Below are 24,361 nucleotides of genomic sequence, written 5' to 3'. Positions count from 1 at the left end.
TCAATCTTTTTAAAATTCTATATGTTTTTGTAAGCGACGCTCTATTCTTTATTGTTACAAGGCAGAGCAGAGATGAACCATTTAAGACCTTTCGCCAATCAGGTCAAGTGTAAGAGGCGATGTCAAGTGTAAGGGAAGTTTTCTGTAAGTCTGAAATTATTTCAAAGTAAAAGTTGTGTTTTGTTTTGTTTTTTAAGTGAAGGAGAAAAGCACAACTTTGCGATAGTCCACACAGGTCGGCTTGCAGGACTGTGTAGGGAAATCCACAGCTTACAGGTGCAAGTTCAACCTTGGGCAGAGGGAGGAGAGGAAAATAAAGGAGCCTCGAGTTTGAGAACCATCGCAGCACGTAAAACCAGAACGCAAATTTACATCCGACGCTTAAAAAAAATAAAAATAAACATTTTACGCCTCTTCAATTTTCCCATCTTCAAAACTCCCATCTTCGATTTCCCCAATTTTCCCATCACCTCTCCGCAGGCGCCTTGAGCCTCGCCGGCTGCCCACTCCAAGGGTGGGGATGTCTTGCCTTCTATCAAGCGTCCGGGAAAATTCCTTCCTGCAAAAAGCGGAGCTGCGAGCAGGAAACTCAAGATCCTCCCGGGGCGACTTCGGGGCCGCGGCACAACTGGATCCGGCGGAGTCGGAGGGAATTCGGTCCCCGACTCTCCCTCCCCACCGTTGACTGGCAAAACTCAACTTTTCCCTCCAGATCGCAGCCCCTTACCTGCGGCGACCCAGTGGGCCAGTAGCGCCCCGAGGCAGACGAAGACCCGGGGCTCGGACGCCCGGACGCCTGCGGCCATCTCGCCCCAGATGCGGGCAGGGGCCCCTCGGGAAACGCAGGCTCCGGCTTGGCTGGGTGTGCGCCCCCAAGGACTCCGGCCCCTGGGGTGGTGCTGAGTGCTCCTCCCAGGTCCTCGGAACGACAGAGTAGCTCCACTTTCCGCAACCCCCAGGAAAGATGCTTGGGGTGAGCCCGATGTCAGGGGCTGGGAGCTGCGCTGCACTCCGAGCGCGATTCTCTCTCCCGAGCGCCCGGCCCGGGGTGGGAGGGCGCACCCCGCCCCCTGCGCCCGCCACCCACTCCCGCTGACGGAAAACAACAGGAGCTGGGCTCCCTCCCGCCCATCCAGGCGGGAGCCCAACTTCCTCTACCTTGGCCGGGGAGGAGGGCTTTATGCAAAGGGCGCACGCCGGGGCGCGCCGAGCCGGGTCCGGGCAGGCCTGGGGAGGAGCACAGAAGCTGGTCCCTCCCCGAGCCCACTCAGCCGGGCTGGGCCGGGCAAAGGCCTGCGGCTGCCGCAGGACGGCACCCTCGCCTCGGCCCGCCGGCTGCTACCTCCCGGGCGCTCCGGATGCGGCACCCGGAGGAGCGTCGCGAGCCGGAGGGGTCGACTGCCAAGGGGCAGAATTCAGGGTCCCCTCGGCTTAGCTGTTCTAGGGATTCTTAGTTGTTTTCCTGTGCCCCGGGCGGACGCCAGGGCCGCCATCGCTGCCTTTCTCTACCCTTTGCAGAAGGAAGACAAGTCTAGAGCAGAGAAAGATGATCCCTTAGACCTTCCAGCCAAGAGCAGCCACGAGACTCTGGTCCTCCGGTTAACTGGCTGAGACCACACAGTAAGAGCCAGGGCAGCGGAACTGGGTTCCGGGAGCTTTTTTGTTTTTCCTTTTTAGTTCCCCCACCCCCATCCAGTCTGGTTCCCAGAGAACTACATTCCCAGCCTAAAATCCCCCTCTTCCTGCCACACCCCCATCCCAGCCTTCTGTCCTAGGGAAGACACGGTAATGATATACTCAGGAAGAGCTGATCCTTGAAACAGCCCTACCAGAAACTTCCTCTTGAAAAAAACAAAGCTGCAACTAATACAGTGAAATATTAACTGTAGACTCTAGGAAGTGGATATGTGAGTGTTCACCTTCTTTGGATTTTTCTATGTTTGAAAATTTCCCCCTCATCTCATCATAAAATGTTGGGGAAAAAACAAACAATGCTATTAAGAAAATCATTCGTTCTGTTGCCCAAAGGCCCCTTACTGAAATACGTTTTCCATGAGGAAATCCTCTTGAAACCACTAAAAATGTATGTTTCACCCATGAACTGAGCCATGATGTTGCACAGTTCCTTTTTTTCCTCTTCTGCTCAATGATTTTACCTCTTCAGCCAGCTCCGGAAAGTTTTCCTCCTTCCTCTCCCTCTTTTGTTTCTGTTTTTCATCTTCTACTTGGTGATGGAAAGTAAAGTATGTCCAGGACGCACTGTCCTGTCTTCCCCGTGCCCGGCACCTCGGTTACCACCCAATATATATTTGTTAAATAAACAAATGAAAGTTGATTGGTTTTGATATTGAAGCTGCTCAAGCTTTCCTGACAAACACCTCACATCCTCACCTGAAGTTAACAAGATATAAGTAAAATTAATAAGTGGCAAGTTTTCAGCTGAGGGTCTGGAATTTTCTGTGACCCTAGTGGTGCCTCACAGGGGGACTTGCTCAGAGCACACCCTCCTGGTATATTTGCTGAATCAAATGGACAGTCTCTTGACCAGTTCTCCACTCCTAGAAGGATTAACCTCCCACAGGATATTTTACAACAGTGATTAGAGCACCTCACATTTGCATAGCTGGGGCCTTTTTCTAAAGCAATTTTAGAAACTTAATCTCACTGGGCCCTCCCTCCAACCCTTGGACCTGAAGAATCATTCAATCCCATTTTACTTGTGAGAAACCTACAGCTAGGAAGTTAAGCTCCAGGTCACAAAGCCGGTTGGTGGTAAAGCCAGGTCTGGAACCCATGTCTGTCTGACTCCAATTCCTGCCAAACTAAGTTCCAATCTTGTCACTTACACAAAGGCTGCCATGGTCTTGTCTACTTGAAAGAAAAATGCGCAATGTAAAAGTTGTGAGTTAAGTTGTATTTCAAGACCTTACTGAGGACCACAGCCCCAGAGACAGTCTCTCAGGTACCTCCGAGGAACCACTCGAAGAGGTAAGGTACAATCCAGGATGTATATGATCTTTTTCGCTGGGAAAAACATGTAGTCAAGCATCAGAAGATTACTGATAATTACAAAGAACAGACATCTTAAGTTAATGATTTTAGCATTTTTCTATGTATGGAAAGATGCAAGAATTTGGGGTCATTTGAAAATTTTCCTTAGATATGCATCTTAACCGTTTAGGGGCCTGTGTATCCAAAGCACAGAATGTTTCCTGTTTTTCTCCATCCTGAATTCCCCAGAGGTTGCACTGTTGTGGGCCACTGCAGTGGCTAGCGGCTTGATCCTTGTAGAGCTGGAATGGCAGGCAATATTTTTTTCTTTACAGCCTGGATGTTTTGGATGTCACCAGACCAGCAGACATGGGCATTTCCCTGAGCAGGGCTCAAAGGAAGCCTCCAGACTACTCAGTGTGGGACAGAGCTGGCCCAGGAAGCACCCACTCTCTCTGGTTTGGGGAAGGCTGTTGCTGACTCTGAGACAGGACTTGTTAGGAAATGCCCTGCCCTAACATCCAGTTGTGTTTCAGGCCACTCTGGACAGTGGAAAATGCCTTACCTAGAACAGTGACCTTGGGGGTGAGTTGGGCGTTCACTGTGGTGTCTCTAGCAAGGTAGGGGTCTTTCAAAGCCCTAGTTTCACCTATCTGCACCTTATAGTCAATGTTTACCTCATGGGATGGCCGTGAAGATAAAGTAAGGGACTCAAAAGTCTTTAAAGGGCTTCCCTGGTGGCGCAGTGGTTGAGAGTCTGCCTGCCAATGCAGGGGACACGGGTTCGAGCCCTGGTCTGGGAAGATCCCACATGCCACGGAGCAGCTGGGCCCGTGAGCCACAACTACTGAGCCTGCGCGTCTGGAGCCTGTGCTCAGCAACAAGAGAGGCCGCGATAGTGAGAGGCCCGCGCACCGCAATGAAGAGTGGCCCCCGCTTGCCGCAACTAGAGAAAGCCCTCGCACAGAAATGAAGACCTAACACAGCCATAAATAAATTAATTAATTAATTTTTTAAAAAAATTAAAAAAAAAAAAGTCTTTAAAGCATCGCTTTGGGGTCTGTCATTTGAGATGCACCCCGACAGAACCTGTCAGAACTCCTAAATCCCGAAATCAGATATTAAACATGAGGCTCAAACACCTCTCAGCTCAGGCTGCTACACATGGCTGTTTTTGTTTTGTTTCATTTTCACCTCCCAAGAATTGAAAAAACTTACTCTATGTTAGGTGCTTTGTGTCCATTCCTTCGTTACCCTTCCCAATTGACATATGGCTCAGAGCGGCCAATTTACATCTCAAGTAAATGGGGGATCTGGATTTGGACCCAGGTCTGAGGGGGTGTCATCTTTTTTTTTTTCTTTTGGCCACGCCTGTGTGGCATGCAGGATCTTAGTTCCCCGACCAGGGATTGAACCCGTGCTCCCTGCATACCAGGGATTGAACCCGTGCTCCCTGCATTGGGAGCACAGAGTCTTAACCACTGGACCGCCTGGGAAGTCCCATGAGGTGGTGTCATCTTGCTCAGTCTTGGCGGGAGGAATGGGCTGGGGCTCCTGCCTGACTCCAGGGCCAGCGCCCCTGCAGCCTGGGTCTTTGAAGCCATCCAGCCACCTATTATTTCCGCCCCGCTACTCCTCTTGCCAAGTCCCCTGCCTAGAGGTAACGCTGAAAGGTTTCTTAGCAACAACGTGCTTCTCCGTTCAACCTCTCCTGGGGGCTCAGAAAGGGCGAGCCAGTTGGGAACAGCTCAGATAGCAGCCTGGCCCCTCAGATCCAGCTCTGGACCCCTCACTTCAAGAATTACTGAGAGGTCTGTCTAGTGGGATGCCTACCATGTGCTATAAAACTATAGAACTAGAACTATGGAGGGGGAATAAAAAGGGAGATTGCGATTGACATATACACACTACTATATATAAAAGATAATGGAAACCTACTGTATAGCACAGGGAACTCGATTCAGTGCTCTGTAATGACCTATATGGGAATGGAGTCTAGAAGAGAGTGGATATATGTATATGTATATGTACCTGATTCACTTTGCTGTACAGGCAGAAACTAACACAACATTGTAAATCAACTATACTCCAATAAAAAATTAATTTAAAAAAAAGCATTACTAGGAGGTGAATGACAAAATCCTACTCATGCCTTCTTGGATGGGTCAGGGACCCACAGGCTGGTGCCTCAGAAACGAGGGACAACAAAATCAACCTGGCTTCTTCTCTGGAGAAGGAAGCCTGCTAACCCTTCCCCAAACACCACCTTCTCTCACCTCTCCTCTGCCTTCTGCCCAGAAGAAAAGAATTGAGGTGCAGGTGCTGTAGCAAGAAAGTTCCAAATCAGGCGAAGTTCCAAAAAGAAGCTGGCTGGGGGACTTCCCTGGTGGTCCAGTGGTTAGGACTCCATGCTTCCACTGCTGGGGCCCTGCGTTCCATCCTGGGTCGGGGAACTAAGATCCCGCGAGGTGTGGCCAAAAACAAAGCTGGCAGGATGAGACGGGAAAACGAAAAATAGAGAGTTGTGAAATGAATCTATTTTTGACCAAAGCCCAGCATCTCCTCTCTGGACTCAAGACCAAGAGCTTGAAGTTCAGTGTCTCCAAGTGACAAAGAACCACGGGACTTGGAAGCAGATCCACCCCCAGAAGATAAAATGCTGCTTACTGAGGCACGAGGAAAGTGATCATCCAGTGCCCTGAGAAATGGGCAACCAGCAGCTGAAAAGAGATGCATGGCTCACTCATCCTAACGGATGAAAGGAGCCCAGCCTGTGCTGGTGAATGTGAAACCACAGACGCTTGGCTGGTGGCAGTGAGGGCGATTGTAGTGTCCGCCAATTTCCATGGTGTAAATACTTCCACAACAGCCAATTACAAGTTATCACTGTGAAGTTACTAAACTATAGGCACAGTCAGCTCTCCAGAGCCAGTACCTCTGGAACGGCCCACTTTCCCCCCATGAGACGACTCCAAGGTGGGAAACAACAGGATTACCCAGGAGGAGACCTGCTGGGAGCCAGTTGTACCGGATGACTCAGGTGAATACATTCTCCCATCAAACTCCTGTTCTCAGGAATTCCCTGGCGGTCCAGTGGTTAGGACCCTGCGCTCTCACTGCCAGGGGCCCAGGTTCAATCCTTGGTCAGGCGACTAAGATCCTGCAAGCTGCGCGGCCAAAGGAAAAAACAAAAAACAAAACAACTCCTGTTTTCTGCTCTCACCCTCACCTATTGAGTGCATTTGTCGGCCAACATAAATGTTACCTTCCTAACTCCAAATTGGGACATGTGGATTGGCAATCACACATGTATTGAATTCATGGGGACAGAAGAACTTAGAAAGCTCAGGGTATCCTGAGAAAGCTTGGATGAAGCATTTTCCTGAAGTTGTCTATTTTTTAGATAGCATTTGCTGTGTTACTGATTATAAACATGAGCATGTTATGCTTAGTGTAGAATAATGAAAAAACAAAGAGAGAAAATAAAATGTAACCATAAGTCATCTAGAAGTAATCACTATCATCACCAGGAACTTTTCTGCTGAGTTCCAATGTGTGATTTTTTTTTTTTTTTTTTACAAAGTTGTGATGACATTTTACAGTTTTCATTCCTGCTTTTTTCCCTTAACTTTATATTAAAAATAGACATTGTGTGTTTTTGACAACTAACTATTTTTTTAACTGGAAAACTAATAAAATGCTTATGCTTTAAAAAAAAGTCCAGATGAACCTTGCAGACATTGTGCTAAGTGAAATAAAGCAGTCACAAAAGAACAAATACTGTATGACACCACTTATTTGAGAGGTACCTAGTGCAATCAAGTTCCTGGAGACAGAAAGTAGAGGGGGTGAGGAGTGGGTAGAGAAATGGGGAGATGTTTAATTTATCTGTCATTTCCATTTTGCAAGATGAAAAGTTCTGGAGATAGATGGTGGAGATGGTGGCACAACAATGCGAATGTACCTAATGCCACTGAACCATACACTTAAAAAGGTTAAAAAGAAAAAAAAAGGTTAAGACAGTAAATTTTATTTTATTTTATTTTTTTATTTTGGCCACGCCACGCGACTTGCATTTCCCCGACCAGGGATTGAACCTGGGCCATGGCAGTGAAAACACGGACTCCTAACCACTAGGCCACCACGGGACTCCCAAGACATAAATTTTATGTTATGTGTATTTTACCACAAATTTTTTTAAAGCAGAAAAAAATGGGAAAGTGACAAAACAAACAAACAAAATCCAAGCACTTTTGTAATACAATTATATCTTGAAAGTGAGCCATCTGTCCACCTCCCCCAGGCCTCAGTCCACTTCCCCAGGGACAACCAGTCTCACCAACTTCTGGAGACTACAGTCTTTGCTTGTTACCTAATATGCACCCGTTGGAATATTACACACCCGTTAACACTTGTTTTCAAAGTTTATGTAATGATAGAGGATCCATCTATTGTGATTACCCAGATGTGTGACGTTCAATGAGAGTTTTTTTCAACATCACTGTTGAAGTATGTTTCACATACCACACTTTCATTCTCCCATTTAAAGTCTACAATTCAATGGTGTTTAGTATAGTCACAGAGTTGTCAGCCATCACCACAATCAATTTTAGACTTTTTTTACCCCCAAAAGAAATCCCTTACCCTTTAGATATTACTCTCAATTCCTTCCACCCGCCACACCCAACCCCTGGCAAACACTAATCTACTTTCTGTCTCTACGGATTTGCCTATTCTGGACATTTCATATAAATGAAATCAAACACTATGTGTTGTGACTGGCTGCTTTCACTTAGCATAAAGTTTTCAATTAGCATAATGTGTTCATCCATGTTGTAGCAGGTATCAGTACTTCCTTTCTTTTTATGGCGGAATTATATTCCAGTGTATGGAGATAACACATAGTGTTTATCTGTTCATCACTTGATGGACATTCAATAGATATTTAAGCCACTAAGGGACTCAGAAGACCTGGGGCACTTCTTTTCTAGTTTCCTCTCTGCCTTAACCATCATTCCACTCACATCTTCTGGAAAAAAGATTGTTCTTGCTTCCTTTGATGCTCTACTATGAGCAGATGCTGGCATTTTACAAAAGCCTGCCTCTCTTTACTTTGATTGGGCTCTCAGTATGCCAAGGCACTGGCCTGGAATGTGGTCAGGTAGCGTTTTATGCCATTATTTTTTCTTTTTCCAAAGATTTCAGTCAAACTCCTTCGGCTGTGTAGCCAGGAATTTCCAACCTCTTAGGGTCCCAGAATCTGATCTTTGTTCTCTTCAATTCTTTCTCCCACCTTGCAAAAGTTCCATCCCATTTCTCAAAGACAAGTGCGTTAAACTTAATTCCACTCTAAGATTTTTGCATTCCCTGTCTAGAATTCCCTGTCTCTGCTAAACTGGCAGAGACACAGTACCTACTTGCATCCTGGCTTTTCCAGCCAATGGCTGACTTCTTGCAAGATTTTGAGAAAATTTCCTCATAATATATAATAATGCTCTTGCCAGGCACACTTTCTATGGAATTTCTCCTCCTATTCTTTGAGCAAACTTCAGAAGGAGGTACAAATCTTATCTACATTTTACAAATGAGGAAGCTTAGGCTCAGAGAGGTAAAATAACTTTCCAAACAAAGTCACAGCCTCCAGCCCATGTTTATAGAATGAATCACTTCTGCTCTGGGCCTCACATTTACTGACAGAAGTAAAAACTTGGATTGGGGAAAGGGAGGATTAAGAAACTTGTGATGAAAATCTATGTACCCTCTTCCCAAGCAAATGCAATATTCACAACATTTTAAAAGCAATTTCAAGGAGTTAGGGGAAAAAACCATCCTGCAGGTCTAAACTGGAATTGTCGACTGGGTTGGCTGGGCACAGGAGGAAGTGAAAAATCTCACTTACAAGCTTGAATCACCAGGTGGCGCTCTCAGCCCTGAATGGACTCTGGGTTCCACAGCCAAGGTCTTCCAAGAGATAGGAGTTGGTCCAAGCTGCCTGGAACTCAAAGAATTTCAGAGATTGTTGGTTCAAACAATAACCCTCACCATCAGAGGAGGAAAAGCGGCAGTGTGCTCAAGGTCACAGCTCATGGACAAAGCCAGAACTCACCCACTTATCCAAGTTCTGATATTTCTGAAATGTAGCACATAGTGCCCTTACTCTGAACAGAGCACAGTGGACACAATGCAATCTTTTCTCATGACGATTCCAGGAATGACCTTCTGTGTCTGAACATTGCTATCTGTGGGAACTAGAAGGGCTTATCTCACACACAAAATGGCCCCAGACTGCTGTTTCTTTAATTCCTCCTGCGGGTTAGGCACTGAGCACGGGTTTGGTTCCTCCTATCTGCCAGGTTTGCTTACGTTTCCATGTGTCCTTAGGTAAGTTATTTACTCCTCTTGGAGCCTCCGTTTCTGGGGGTTATTGACTGGATTTGATGAGGCATGCGCCAGTAAAGTACCCTGCAGGCAGTAGATGTCCAACAATCGGTAACTACTAACATAACTGTGCTTCTTGCTCCTGTCAATTTGCTGCTTTAATTTGTTGCTTTATACATTCTCTACCTTGGAACCCAGACGACTAAACTTATTAGAACTCTGGGTAAAATAAGAATACACAGACACTAAATGAGAAAATTACCTGCTCTGCTGTGGACTCTATGACCTTTGTTTTTGTGGCTTGGCAGTCCTGATTCTCGGCTGGGTTCTGGAGAGGCAGGGGTTCCAGGCGGGCGCCTTCAGAGGATATAGGGCATTTGTGGAAATAGAAAGGAGATGGAAGGTTAGACTCCTGGACAATAAGTTACTTTTAGGTTTAACTACCCTAGACCTCCTTTTTCTTTTCAACATGTATTTCTGACCATTCTGTCGATGGAAATAAGAAAACGCACAACATGAATTGTGTGTTTCAGTTTTATTCGGGGACCTTATTGAGGGCAATAGCCTGGGAAAGAGTCTCTAAGTAACTCTGAGGAACTGCTTCAAAGACGTAGAGGGAAAGGCCAGTATACATAGGATTTTGGCGAGGGAATACGTGCAGTCAAGCATACATCTCGGTAAAAGGTTACTGTTAGTCACAAGTAACAGGTATCTCAGTTCATGATTTTAGTGCTTTACTATGTATGGGAAGATGCAAGAATCTGGGTTCATTAAAATTCTTCCTGGAATATACACCCTAACTATGTAAGGGGCCTGTTTTCTAAAGCACAGAGTGCCCCATCCTGGTTTTCATCCTGAATTCCTGTCAGGGTGCACTGTCGGTCAGTCACTGCAGTGGCTAATGACTTAATCCTTGTAGAAACGGGTGGTGAGCAACATTCTTTGTTGTACAATTCCAATGTCAAATAGCAATGGATCTGTATTTTTACAAATAGGAAACTCCCAAAAGGCAAAACCCCAAGGAATGTGAAATTTCACTTTTCAGCGGATTTGTTCATTGCCGAAGTTCTTTCAGACATATACACCCTTCAGTCCCTCACACACTCCAGCCCTGGAGTCCATCTCCTCCCCTCTGTTCCCACACTCCTTACTGGAGTTCTGACCTTTACTGTGTGCCAGGCACCATGCTGGATACTGCAGTAACAATTGGGAACAGAACAAAGAGTGGGCTTTGCCCTCACGGAACCCACACTCATCCCTGTAGCTCCAGCAATGTCTGACAATGACTGTTTCAATCAAGCCATGGTGTCTCTACACCCCCATGTCCCCCACCCATGTTCTTGCTCTTTCCACTACCGGGGATGCCCTTTACTCCCTCCTTCACCTGGCTAATTCCCACAAATTCTTTGGGCTCAAGTGGTCACCTCTTCCAAGAAGTCTTCCTTGGTGTACACAGCAGGGACAGGTGCCCTTCTTCTGTATTCCTGTAGCACCCTATGGAAATTTATATCAGAACCCTTGTTACTCTGAATTGTAAGAATCACTTTATATGTCTGTCTTCCTGCTCCAGCCTGGAATCTCTCTGAAGGTATGGACAATGTTTCATCCATGTCTCTGTCTTCAGAGTCTAGCACAGGGCTTGGTAGACATTCAGTAAATGGTAAGTGAACAAATAGAGTGTTGGCCCCAACAGAAACGAATGGCAACACTGAATGTAGCACTCAGGAGAGGATTTATTTTGGCATCTCTTGCTCACAAAACTCTAGAATCTTGAAGATGGTTCTTGTTTGCCCAAAACTATCTTCTTGACAATCAGTTCAGTTTCTCCCCTTCCAGGGGATATCTGGCCTCCCCAGGAGTTGCTTATCTTCCCTGCTTCAGGGTACAGCCTGTCTTTTGGGGACTATCTTTAATTGGGCATCTTCATCTAAGTTTATATAAAGTCACAGGTAAGTTTCACCGCTCTTGTCCTCTATATTTATCTCCTTAGTGACTTTTTCACTTTCTTTCTTCTTTTTTTTTAATTTTTAAAATTTTAATACAGTTCAAATCAGCATGTGTCATTCATTTCAGCTTTTTCACTGCCAAAGCTGGGAGCAGGAACTGCTTCAGCTTCTCTGCCTTCTCTTTGTCTGTGATGACCAAGGTGTAAAGGTATCTGCTGCATCGAACTTTAAACTTCACATTATCCTTATTTTTCTTGATCTTGGCAGACTTGGCGCCCTTTCACCTGGCTGTAAGCAGAAAGTCCTTGATTTCCTCAATTTTGTGAGGCATGGTGATGAGGCACGGAGAGCCTGGCTGGCACCTTCGATCCAGACCCGGGGTCCCCAGATGTCACCCAGCCTGGATTACCACGGATTACCCCCCATTCCCCACGTACAGCCTGAGAGACACTCACTGCCACTTCTTCACTTTCTTATGCTCTCTGTTTCCCAGCCTGCATTCCAATCTTTTCTAACCGGCTGCAGGATAAGACCCTGGGTTCTGGTATCAAACACACTCAGATTCATATCTCAGGAATTCCCTGGCGGTCCAGTGGTTAAGACTCCGTGCTTTCACTGCCAAGAGCACGGGTTCAATCCCTGGTCGGGGTAATAAGACCCCCCAAGCTGTGCGGCCAAAAAAAAAAAAATTATATCTCTAGCCCACTGCTTCTAAGCTTCCCTATGAGATCTCTCTGAGCCTGTTTCCTCTGTTGTAAATGGCAACGATGGGAATGATAACTATAGCCCTTACCTTAGGATATGTTGAGAAGATTATATGAGAGAAAGTCATTATGAGAGGCTTAGCATGGAACCTGACAAAGAAGAAAGCTGAATAAATATCATTATGTCATTTGGGACATGCAGAATATGTATATTATTATTTTATAATTTATTATAATATTATAATTATATAAAAGATAATATCAATAAAATAGAATAATAAAATATAACATTATAATTATTGGATTGGCCAAAAAGTTCATCCGGGTTCTTCCGTAACATCTTACAGAAAAACCCGAATGAACTTTTTGGCCAACCCAATATATAAATTTAATATAATTCATAATATTTTACAATTACAATGATAAAAATTATAATTTTTATCTACATTTTATATATCAAATAATCAACATGACCATACTAATTATTTGGCTTACTTTAGTTTCCCGTTTTTTAAAACCCTTCCTGCTTGTCATTAAGAAGAAATATTTTAATTGTCTTAAAAGGAAAATTTGTAAAAATATAATTTAAAATAATTCAGTCCACTTGTGGGAAGTAAAAGTCCCTGTAACAAATCTTCTGAAGTTCTTTATTTCTCCCTAAAAAAAAACACAGTTAACTGTTGTTTATCCTTCCAGTTATGTGTTTACATACACATGCATTATATACAACATGTAAACATACAGATTTTTTTAAAAGCATAGATGAGATCACACACTATATATATATATTTTTTTTTAATTTATTTATTTTTCACACACACACACTGTATTTTATTTCTACAAGAGATAAATAGACTGACACCAAGCATTGTACATGGATGACCACAACAAAAGCAACAATGATTGCAATTACCAAACATGAAACACACTCATACTATGTCATAATATTGACATTCAGTCCAGTAATCCTCCACTGTAACAGCTCCTTTACTTTGCAGTGAAAATTGATTTGTATATTCTTTGCCTCTGAGTCTTTGTGGGGTTTTTTTTTTTTTAAATTCAGACAGAAAGTCACAAAAATTATACTCATCCTCATCAGTTCACTCAGTCCCATGTAATTAATTTTTTTTTTTCATCTTGATCTTTTGTTAGCACTTTTATGAGTTCATCAGTTTTTCATTAGAGTTCTGAAAATGCTTATTCATTCAGTTCAGCAGTACATTCAGTTACCAGAAACCTGTACTTGTCAGAGTCTTTTCCTTGAATTTCTTAAAGATGAAACCCTTTTATAGGAACATATTTGCAAAAGCATCAGAGTACACCCAGAACTGTCTGTAAATGACAAAAGACTTAAAAATGACCACAGTTAAAAATTTGATGAAAGTTCATAATAATGCAGTTGACAAGAAAATTAGTTATTTCTGAGATATACATTTTAAGGTAATAACTAGGATTATGACTTATAACATTATACCAGAACATATAAGATTTTTAGAAATTTCATGTAATGTCTGAAACATTTATATTAACATATTTCCATACAAATAACCCAATGAAAGTTTAGTATTAGTTGTTTTGTTTGTTTTTTTATACTGCAGGTTCTTATTAGGCATCAATTTTATACACATCAGTGTATACATGTCAATCCCAATCGCCCAATTCAGCACAACACCATCCCCACCCCACCGCAGTTTTCCCCCCTTGGTGTCCATATGTCCGTTCTCTACATCTGTGTCTCAACTTCTGCCCTGCAAACCGGCTCATCTGTACCATTTTTCTAGGTTCCACATACATGCGTTAATATATGATATTTGTTTTTCTCTTTCTGACTTACTTCACTCTGTATGACAGTCTCTAGATCCATCCACGTCTCAACAAATGACTCAATTTCATTCCTTTTTATGGCTGAGTAATATTCCATTGTATATATGTACCACAACTTCTTTATCCATTCGTCTGTTGATGGGCATTTAGGTTGCTTCCATGACCTGGCTATTGTAAATAGTGCTGCAATGAACATTCAGGTGCATGTGTCTTATTTTTTTTTTTTTTTTTTTTTTTTTGCATGTGTCTTTTTGAATTACGGTTTTCTCTGGGTATATGCCCAGTAGTGGGATTGCTGGGTCATATGGTAATTCTATTTTTAGTTTTTTAAGGAACCTCCATATTGTTCTCCATAGTGGCTGTATCAATTTACATTCCCACCAACAGTGCAAGAGGGTTCCCTTTTCTCCACACCCTCTCCAGCATTTGTTGTTTGTAGATTTTCTGATGATGCCCATTCTAACTGGTGTGAGGTGATACCTCATTGTAGTTTTGATTTGCATTTCTCTAATAATTAGAGGATCACACACTATATATTTTTAAGCGACTTGCTTTTTTTTTTTTTTTTACCCTTTTAAATAAAGTGTACAGTTCAGTGGGTGTTTGTACATTCACAAGTTTGTGCAGCCATCACCACTAATTCCAGATCATTCTCATCACCTCAAAAAGAAACCCCATACCCACTGGTAGTCACTTCCTATTTCCCTTCCTCACACCTCCCAGCTCCTGGCAACCACTGATCTACTTTTTGTCTCTGTGGAATTGCCTATTGTGGATAATTCATATAAGTGGAATCATATAATATATGGCCTTCTGTGTCTGGCTTCCTGTCACTACATTTAAGTTCAGCTAATGCTTTTTAAAGATTACCCAGTATTCCATAGTTATTATGATTCCATAGTGTGGATTCACCATAATCCAGTTAATCCTCCACTCAATGGGCATTTAAGTTGTTTCCTTTTTTTCATTATCACAAACCACAAAACAATGAACACCCCATGCTTCATAGCAATGTTCAGGCTTTGTGAACCTCGTGAGATTTCCTGCAGGAAAAATTCTCAGGAGAGGTATTATTATTGTAGAAAAAATCATGCATAGTGAAATTCTGATAGATCCTGCCAAACTGCCCTCTAGAAAAGTTATACTACTCTCTAGTCCTTCCAACAGTGTGAGTTGAGCATTGTCCCCAGTCTTTGTTAATGTTGTATATTTTAGATTTAAAAGAGAAGTGATTTCTAAGCTCACTTTCCCTGCAATCACACCAGCTTGTATGGTAGAAATAGTGATATTTTGGGGTACATTGGGTTAAATGAAATATATTATTAAAATTAATTTCACCTGCTTTTAATTTTTATTAAATTCACCTGCTTTAAGAAAAATTTTTTAATGTGACTACTTGAAAAATTTTAGATTACATATGTGGCTCAACTTTTATTTCCTTTTTTTTTTTTTTTTCAGTGATAAAATCGAGACCTTTTTTTTTTTGCTGCATTGGGTCTTCATTGCTGCGCGTGGGCTTTCTCTAGTTGCAGCTATCAGGGGCTACTTTTCATTGTGGTGCACGGGCTTCTCATTGCGGTGGCTTCTCTTGTTGCGGAACACTGGCTCTAGGCATGGGGTCTTCAGTAGTCATGGCACTCGGGCTCAGTAGTTGTGGCTTGTGGGCTCCAGAACGCAGGCTCAGTAGTTGTGGCGCATGGGCTTAGTTGCTCCTCAGCATGGAGATCTTCCTGGGCCAGGGCTCGAACCTGTGTCCCCTGCACTGGCAGGCGGATTCTTAACCACTGTGCCACCAGGGAAGTCCTCAACTTTTATTTCTATTGGATGCTGCTACTCTAGAGTTAACCGTGATCTCTATTCTCCTCCTGAACATCTTGTTATTGCTTTTTACAATCAATGAACATTTATATTTACCCATATGTTTACCAGTTTCTTTGTTCTCCATGACTTCTTGCATCTCCTTCCTTCAGGTACATATATCCTCCCAAAAGAACTTTTTTGGGGGTATTTTTTTCAGCACAAATATGAGAGTGGGAACCACTGTGTCTTAGTCTAAAAGAGTATTGGATGATAGTGTATATATATATATGTATTTATATATATATATATATACACACATATATTTTTGTATATGGGGGTGTTATTTGGACTTTTAATCGTGGGAGGAGGGGTTGAGTTAGAGAGACGGAAGATACTTCAGTGAAATACACATCTTATTTCCCATGACAGCAAATTGAAATGTACAATCATAGTCAAGGTGTCTCACAGGAAACTGAGAAGAACAATACACCATATGTTATGTAGAAGTCCAATGTCAGTGTGTAAAGCCAAACACGTAGCCCCTCAAACTACTTACACTGTAGTAAATTTGAATTTTAAAAGTAAATTTCTTTTTGGGACTTCCGTGGCGGTCCAGTGGTTAAGACTCTGTGCTTCCACTGCAGGGCGCACAGGTTGGATCCTTGGTCAGGGGAACTAGGATCCCGCGTGTCATGTGATGTGGCCAAAAGATTAAAAAAAATTTTTTTTTTTAAGTAAATTTCTTTTTAAGTAAACTTAAATTTCTCTCTTTCCCAAGTAGAATTCACAAAAGTTATATATGTAGATAATGTATTTATTTTTTAATATACATATATATTTCTGTATTTCTGACATTGCCCTTCTAGGACTTTGACTCAACTACAGGGAAATGGCTGGGCACCCTTTTGTTATCTAATCTCTTTGTTCACTTGCCTTGAACTTCTGGACAAATGTTAATTACAGCAAAACCTTACTAATTCAAACAAGTTGAGGAAATCAGAATAAGTGGTAGGTTAACGTGTTTTCATAAATATACAGTTGTGCCGCAGACCGGCTGCAGAAAGCTAGAAGTTCCTGGTGGTGAGGGATAAGGAACTGAAAAGCACCAGTATGGGATCAGAAGGGCCAAGACAACTGATGGTTGCAAGGCAAGTTTATTCAAAGAGCATGAATGTATATATAGGTTTAGTACGGAACGAATATTAGACAATAAATCAGTAAACCTTGTATTTCCACATAATTCTGTCGCCACTATCTATGCGCCACTATCTATGCGTCAGCATGCCTTATGGGCCATTCTTTGGAGATACAGACTTCCCCCTCAGGGCAGCACGTCCTTCTTCTGGGGAACAACCAGGGGCTCTTAGATCCAGAGCAGGCACCTGGAACGAAACTGGCCGCAAGCCATTTTCCTTTTTTACGCTCAATACCGCAGCATCAGGAGTGCATACCAAGAAAGAGACAAGCAGTTCTCCAGAAAGCAGAAAGCTGAATAAGCTTACAGCTTGGGGGCCACCACACAGTTGACCCTTGAACAACATGGGGGTTAGGGGCAACCCCTTCATGCAGTCAAAAATCCACATATAAGTGTTGACTCCTCTAAAACTTAATAGCCTACTGTTGACCAGAAGGCTTACTGATAACATAAACAGTCAACATATATTTTGTATGTTATATGTATATTTATATATATTTTATGCATTCATGACTTACCTTTTTCTTAATTTTTTTCCATATTTCTAGGCTACGTGGTTCATCTGAAAGTTTTTCAAATTGTCACAAATCTCCAAAAGATTTTCCAATACATGTATTGAAAAAAATCCGTGTGTAAGTGGACCTGCACAGTTCAAAACCGTGTTGTTCAAGGGTCAACTGCAGTTTCTTAATTTCTGGAGCGTGCAGAAAGTTCTAGTAAGCTAATAAAATTTTGTTAAGTAGAGATGGAGTCTAATAAAGTGGCCGGTATCGGAGGTAATTTGTACTACCTGTGTAGTCACGCAAGGCGCTTACTGACACGGTGCTTGCAAGTTGCTCTCTTGAGCCGGTTAACAGTATCTCTGTGAAGGTGTGTGCTTTACTTACTTGCTACTTGTAGAAAACAGGTCTTGCTTTTGCTTTCCTGCCTCTGTTTCTCTTCTTTCTGGTATCGGCGCAATTATTTTCCTTTGGAAAGCTGCCTCTCCCCAACTCTAAGCAAACAGGGTTGGGATGGAGCTATGGGAGTGGATGAGGACCCAGGCTGGTCAGAATGATAATGAGTGGGTTAGGACTAGGCACACAGCCGGTCTGGATTAGCGAGAGGCAGTCCCTATTTTCTGCTGGAGGTGTGGAGCAATGGAACCCCTCTTTCTGCTGGGGTTGCTAACTTGAATGAACGCAGGCCTGAAGCTGTTGGTGGCTATCATTGGTCAGCTATTGCTGCATAATAAATCACCACAAGCTCTGCAGCTTAAAACAATATACATACATCATCTCACAACTTCTGTGGGTCAGGGACTCTGCCTCAGGGTCTCTCAAGAGACTGCAGTCAAGGTGTCAGCCTAAGCTGGGGTCTCCTTGTCAGGATCACAGTCTAGCTGGGAGAGAGCGCTGAAGTGTCAGGTGTGCAAGTAGCCGAATAAAGCAACAAGCTGAAAATGAAAGAGTTAAGCCGTTGATCACTTGCTGCGATGGTTTAGGGAAGAGGCTGAAACTGGAGAAAGTACCTACTCTCCCTGTTGCATTTTCCTCTATATGCGTCTCACTGTTGAAGGGACCCCAGACAAAAGGCTCTAGCAGTTTATAGCCCCTGGGACTTGGGGGTGTGAGGATGTAGAGGGAGGAGGGATTGGAGTGGAAAAGTACCTGGTATGGAGTCAGAGTGAGCAAGTGTCTGCAAGACCATGTCCACTCACCCCCAATAAGGAGGCCGGGGCAGAGGTGCCTGGAGAGGACCTCTGCCCAGGACCTCAGATAAAGGGACCCAAGAAGGAAGGAGCATAATATGCACAAGGGCATGACTGGTCAGAGGGGCTGAGTCCTGGACAGCAACTCCCTTAGAGACTGCAATGTGCTGGCTGTGCACCAGGTCTGGCATGGGGGGGAAGGGGGCAGCTTTCCCCTGGGAGCCCTGCCAGGTAAACCCTTTGAATTGCCTACCGTCAGGCCTGAGAAATCACACATAGGTTTTTTTGTTTTTTGTTGTTGTTGTTTTTTAATTTTTTTTTTATTTTTTTGGCTGCTCCACGCAGCATAAGGAATCCTAGTTCCCCAGCCAGGGATCTAACCCGCGCCCCCTGCAGTGGAAGCGTGGAGGCTTAACCACAGGACCAGCAAGGAAGCCCACACATTAGCTTTTAACCAGGAACCGGACACCTCATTCATCTGGAGTCTTGACTGGGGAACCATCTGCTTCCAACCTCACTTGGTGGTTGTTGGCAGGATTCAGTTTCTTGTGGGACATTGGACCGAGGGCCTCAGATCCTCACTGACTGTTGGCCAGGGGCCACCCCCAGTTCCTTGTCATGTGAGTCTTTCTATACTTGGCAGGTGATTTCATGAAAGCCGGCAAGCCAAGAAGGCAATAGAGAGTACGTGCTAGCAAGTTGTAAGTAAGTCCCAATCTTATGTAACCTAATCACAGAAGTGACATCCCATTAACATTGCCATATTTTATTGGTTAGAAGTGGCTTACTCAAGGGGAGGGAATTATACAAGACCATGAATACCAGGAGGTGGGGATTGCTGGGGCCATCTTAGAAGCTGCTGACCGCAATGGCCATAGGGCAACATAAAGGGAGAATCTACTTGGGATTGAAACCAGCCCAGAGGCAAACAAAGTGGAGAAACAGGAGGGAGACAGATACTTAGGGTACCACTTAAGCCTGTGGATCTGGATACTTCTGAAGCCAACTACCCATTGGCATCCCAGTACTGGAACTAATTACTTTTCTTCTTTAAAGATTCCATTTGCACTGGGTTTTAGTCACTTGCAACTGAAAGAGTCCTTATTAACATAAAAATAATGCGGGCAGGTTCTTTGGGTTTCTTGGGACTGAGATGTGCTGAGGTCACCTAAAGAACAAGGAGTTTCTGTTGGTGTGAATGTAAATTGGTGCAGCCACTATGGAAAACAGTATGGAGGTTCCTCAAAAACTAAAAATAGAGTTGCCATATGATGCAGCAATCCTACTCCTGGGCATATATCTGGACAAAACTATAATTTAAAAAGATGCAGGCACCTCAATGATCATAGCAGCAATATTCACAATAGCCAAGACATGCAAACAACCTAAATGTCCATCAACAGATGAATGGGTAAAGAAGATGTGTTACATATATACAATGGAATATTTCTCAGCCATAAAAAAGAATGAAATAATGCCATTTGCAGCAAGGTAGATGGACCTAGAGATTATCATACTAAGTGAAGTAAGTCAGAAAGACAAAGACAAATACCATATGATATCAATTATATATGTAATCTAAAATATGACACAAATATCTACAAAACAGAAACAAACTCACAGATATAGAGAACAGATTTATGGTTGCCAAGGGGGGTGATGCGGGAGGGATGGATTGGGAATTTGGGGTTAGCAGATGCAAATTGTTATATAGAGAATGGATAAACAACAAGGTCCTACTGTATAGCACAGGGAACTAGATTCAGTATCCTACGATAAACCATAATGGAAGAGAATATGAAAAAGAATACATATATATATATATATATATATATATATATATATATATATATCTGAATCACTTTGCTGTACAGCAGAAATTAACACAATGTTGTAAGTCAACTATACTTCAAAAAAATAAATTTTCAGAAAAGAACAAGGTGTTTGCTCAAAGGGTGCTGGTGGTCTGGCACCCACCTGGAGCCCTTCCGTGGAGCGGGTCAGTTCTGGAGATGGAAGGCTGTCTGTTTCTCCGGGTGCTCGTTTTTCTCTGTGAATCTGCTGTTTTCCCACTGCCGATCGGCCATTTCTCCTCCATACTGTAAATCCTTTACCGACACTCTCTGCTGCCTCTGATTTCCAGCCTGCCCAAGGCTCTTAACGGCCCCTCTGCACTCTCTGCGCATCTTCTCCTTTCTGCATTAGTTTCTACCACTTACACCTGCCTGCTTCTCCTTATATACTAGTGCAGATTCAAGAGGTTGAATCTGATTGGTGTAGGCCATACTTTTGAACCAGGCCAGTTCACAGGTGGTTTGACAGGCCTGTGCATTGCCTGTCAGGTGGGTCAGGGGGTGGACTCATGAGGGCTTCAGAGTGGCTGTGGGCAGGCCAGGCATTCTATAGTTTCTCTTGTTTAAGACACAGGCAAGCCATTTTTCATGAAGATGGTAAAGATTCCAGTTTGAATAATCATTAATTTGATAGCTTAAGGTCTGAATGAATGAGGCTTCACTGACTTGTAGCATGATTTGGGAGACATAGTTTCTATTTCTAGCTCCTCTTTAATGAGCAGATCATCTGCATTGATCCAGGATTCATTTTATTGCAAGTGAAGAACATCCAACTTAAATTGGCACAGGTCCAAAATGGAATTAGCTGGCTCACGTATCTGAAAAGTCCAAGGGATAGATCTTGCTTCATGCTTGGCTCCATCCAGGTGTCAAACAGTGTCAATGTCACCATGTCATAATGACTCTCTCTGTCTCAGAGCTACTTTGCTCTGTCTTGGCTCCTTTCCCAGGCAGCCTCTTCGGTCCCGGTGGTCAGATTACCACCAACAGCTCCAGGCTGACATTCTCTCTCCTCAGCAGCACTGCTGGAAGAGAGATTCCCTCTTCCCAGTGGTTCCACCCAAGGTCCTGGAACTGAGTCTCATTGGCTTGGCTTCGTTCACCTGTGCATCCCTGAACCAATGGCTAGACCAGAGGGATGCAATGCTTTGATTGGCCTGCCTTAGGTCACATGACTATCCCAGCAGCCCCTCCTAAACCACATGAACTGAGAGTGACAGAGGGGTGGTTCCCCAAAGGAAGAGTGGGGTGCTATTAATCGAAAGAGAAATGGATGGTGGCAAACCAACACCAGTGTTTATACCAGTTAGTCTGTCCATTTCTGTTTCCCAGTCTCTGAAAGCATGTGCTATTTGCAGAGTAATACTGCAAGCAACCTCTGAGCCTACAAATATTTGCAGGTGACTTCTATAATTTGCTTATTTTTTAAGTGAAGTGAGATTCATGTAACATAAAATAAACCATTTTAAAGTGAATGATGCAGGGTCTTTCCTGGTGGCGCAGTGGTTAAGAATCCTTCTGCCAGTGCAGGGGACACGGATTCGAGCCCTGGTCCGGGAAGATCCCACATGCCGCGGAACAGCTAAGCCCGTGTGCCACAACTACTGAGCCTGCGCTCTAGAGCCCGTGAGCCACAACTACTGAGCCCGCGTGATTAGAGCCCATGCTCTGCAACAAGAGAAGCTGCTGCAATGAGAAGCCCGCGCACCACAATGAAGAGTAGCCCCCGCTCGCTGCAATTAGAGAAAGCCCGCGCACAGCAACGAAGACCCAATGTAGCCAAAAAAACACAAAACAAACCAAAAAAACCATGCCCAGTAAGCAGAAGCTCCCCCTTCCCTACTCCTCCCAGTCATGGTGACCACCAGTCTGCCTTCTGTGTCTATGGATTTACCTATTCTGGATATTTCATATAAGTGGAGTCACAAAATATTTGACGTTTTGTGTCTGGCTTCTTTCACTTATCCCAATGTTTTCAAGGTTCATCTACATTGTAGCATGTATCAGCACTTCATTCTTTTTTTGGGCTGAGTAATATTCTATTGTGTGTTTATACTAGGCTGTTGTGCAACCAATCTCCAGAACTTTTTCATCTTGCAAAACTGAAACTCTATACTCATTAAACAACAACTCCCCATTCCCTCCTTCCCACCCACTTCCTGGCAACACTATTCTATTTCCTGTGTCTGTGAATTTGACTACTTTAGATATCTCATATAAGTGGAATCATACAGTATTTGCCCTTTTGTTTCTGGCTTATTTCACTTAGTGTAATGTCCTCAATATACGTTCATGTTGTAGCTTGTGTCAGCATTTCCTTTATAAAGCTGAATAATATTCCATTGTATGTATACACCACATTTTGTCTATTCATTCATCTGTCAAGGGACACTGGGTTGCTTCCACCTCTTGGCTATTGTGAATAATGCTGCTGTAGACATGACTTGCAAATATCTCTTTGAGACTCTGCTTTCAAGTCCTTTGGATCTACACTCCAAAAGTGGGATTGCTAAATCATATGGTAATTCTATTTTTAATTTTTTGAACAACTAGCATTTGCTTGTTTTTAAAATTAATTTTCTGCCTAACTCTTTCCTAAAAATATTTTATGCAGAAGATACCAGTGGGAATGTAAAGGGTGTTTTTAAATGCTTTGAAATTCTCGTAGAGTAAAAGCAAAAATCTCAATATAAAAAAAAAAATCTAACAAGCGGAATCCTGGAAACCAGTTGGAGATCAATTTCCAGAACAATGTCTCAGTTCATCTGCTTGGCCAAGAGCCAGAGCCTGAGCCCCTGGAGTCACACTTCCAGGTCACTGGCATGGTCTCGACAATAGTTTCTGAACTTAAGCTGTGGCCACATGTGGGAGATTTATCTTTGTCCAGCCCTCCCTTATGAAACACTTCCTCTAGCAGAAGCACAAGAGTAAAACTGGAATGAAGCCATTCCACTGAATAACCACATCAATGAATTTCCTGCCCTCACTCAACAAACAAAACAGCCTGTGGTTTTACAGGCTCATTCATTTGAGTCTATCCACAGCAGCCCTACAAAAGCTCCTCACCGAGACAAACACACACAGACAATTTACAATCCAGAAAGGCAAGTGTACACAGTAGATGTGTGCCAATAAATGTAACATTGCTTTTCTTTCTTTTTAAAAATTGCTTTTCCCACCTCCTTTAAGACATCGACAGCACTCTGAGTAAGCAGTGAACAGTGAGCATCTACTATATGCCAGGAGCCCCTAAAGGCCCCCAGGCTGAGTCTTTACCTGGATTTTTGGGGCACTTCTTGGTTTCTGGATAAAAACAAGGCTTTCTGGAGGCATTTGCAGGTGTGCCTGGCTCCTCCACTCTGGCTGGCAGAAGCTCTCTCCTGGGTGCCCAGCCCTGCCCGACTCTGCAGAGACATCTCCCCACAGACCAGACAGATTCTCCTTTCAGCTGGATGTCAGCCTTTGGTAAGTCCCTGAGCCTTTCTGAACTTCGGTTTCCTCAACTGTCCAGTGAAGGGGTAAATGGGAATCAGTCTCAACATCTAACAACAAATGCACGATCAAATAATTCACAACGTCATCGTAACTGGCAGTTGTTTTAAAAAAACCATTTTTTGCAATGTATAACATCAGAAAATGATCAACATAGACTATTAAATGAGATCTGTGTTCTTATGTGGGTCAGATAGTCTACATATATTGTTGAAATCATGAATATAAAACTGTGGAGATAGAAAGGAACATTGAAAAACAAATGAGAGTGTAAACACCGCCGCCTCACCCCCATTGGCCGAAAAAAAAACGAAAACCATTTGAGAGTAAACCTGTTGATCACTACGTCTCCTTTTGCCTTAAAAATCGGTCAGTCACAGAGACTCTGCCCGATTTGGAATATGGTATCCCAAACTTAAAATGTAAATGATGTTTGGCCCACTTCTATGATTTTATCCTCAGGAGAAAACAAACAACAACCAAACAAG

General features: G+C 43.3%; 1 protein-coding gene and 1 pseudogene across 2 annotated transcripts in view; both read right to left on the bottom strand.

Annotated features, from left to right (window-relative positions):
- VSIG10 (V-set and immunoglobulin domain containing 10) overlaps window positions 1-1,173 on the bottom strand; it is a 45,208-nt gene extending 44,035 nt beyond the window's left edge. For both annotated transcript variants that reach the window (XR_009497177.1, XM_059893844.1), the window contains exon 1: window positions 728-1,173. Coding sequence is in view for 1 of the 2 variants with exons in the window: in XM_059893844.1 (XP_059749827.1) it covers window positions 728-806 (79 nt within the window). In the remaining variant the exon portion in view is untranslated. The remainder of the gene's footprint in view (window positions 1-727) is intronic.
- A 10,260-nt stretch (window positions 1,174-11,433) lies between these two features.
- On the bottom strand, window positions 11,434-11,646 carry LOC132347916 (large ribosomal subunit protein eL38-like; annotated as a pseudogene).
- Window positions 11,647-24,361: the final 12,715 nt, after the last annotated feature.

This window comes from Balaenoptera ricei, chromosome 14, assembly GCF_028023285.1.
Source record: "Balaenoptera ricei isolate mBalRic1 chromosome 14, mBalRic1.hap2, whole genome shotgun sequence".
NCBI lineage: Eukaryota > Metazoa > Chordata > Mammalia > Artiodactyla > Balaenopteridae > Balaenoptera > Balaenoptera ricei.
This window is presented reverse-complemented; position numbering and strand designations above follow the sequence as displayed.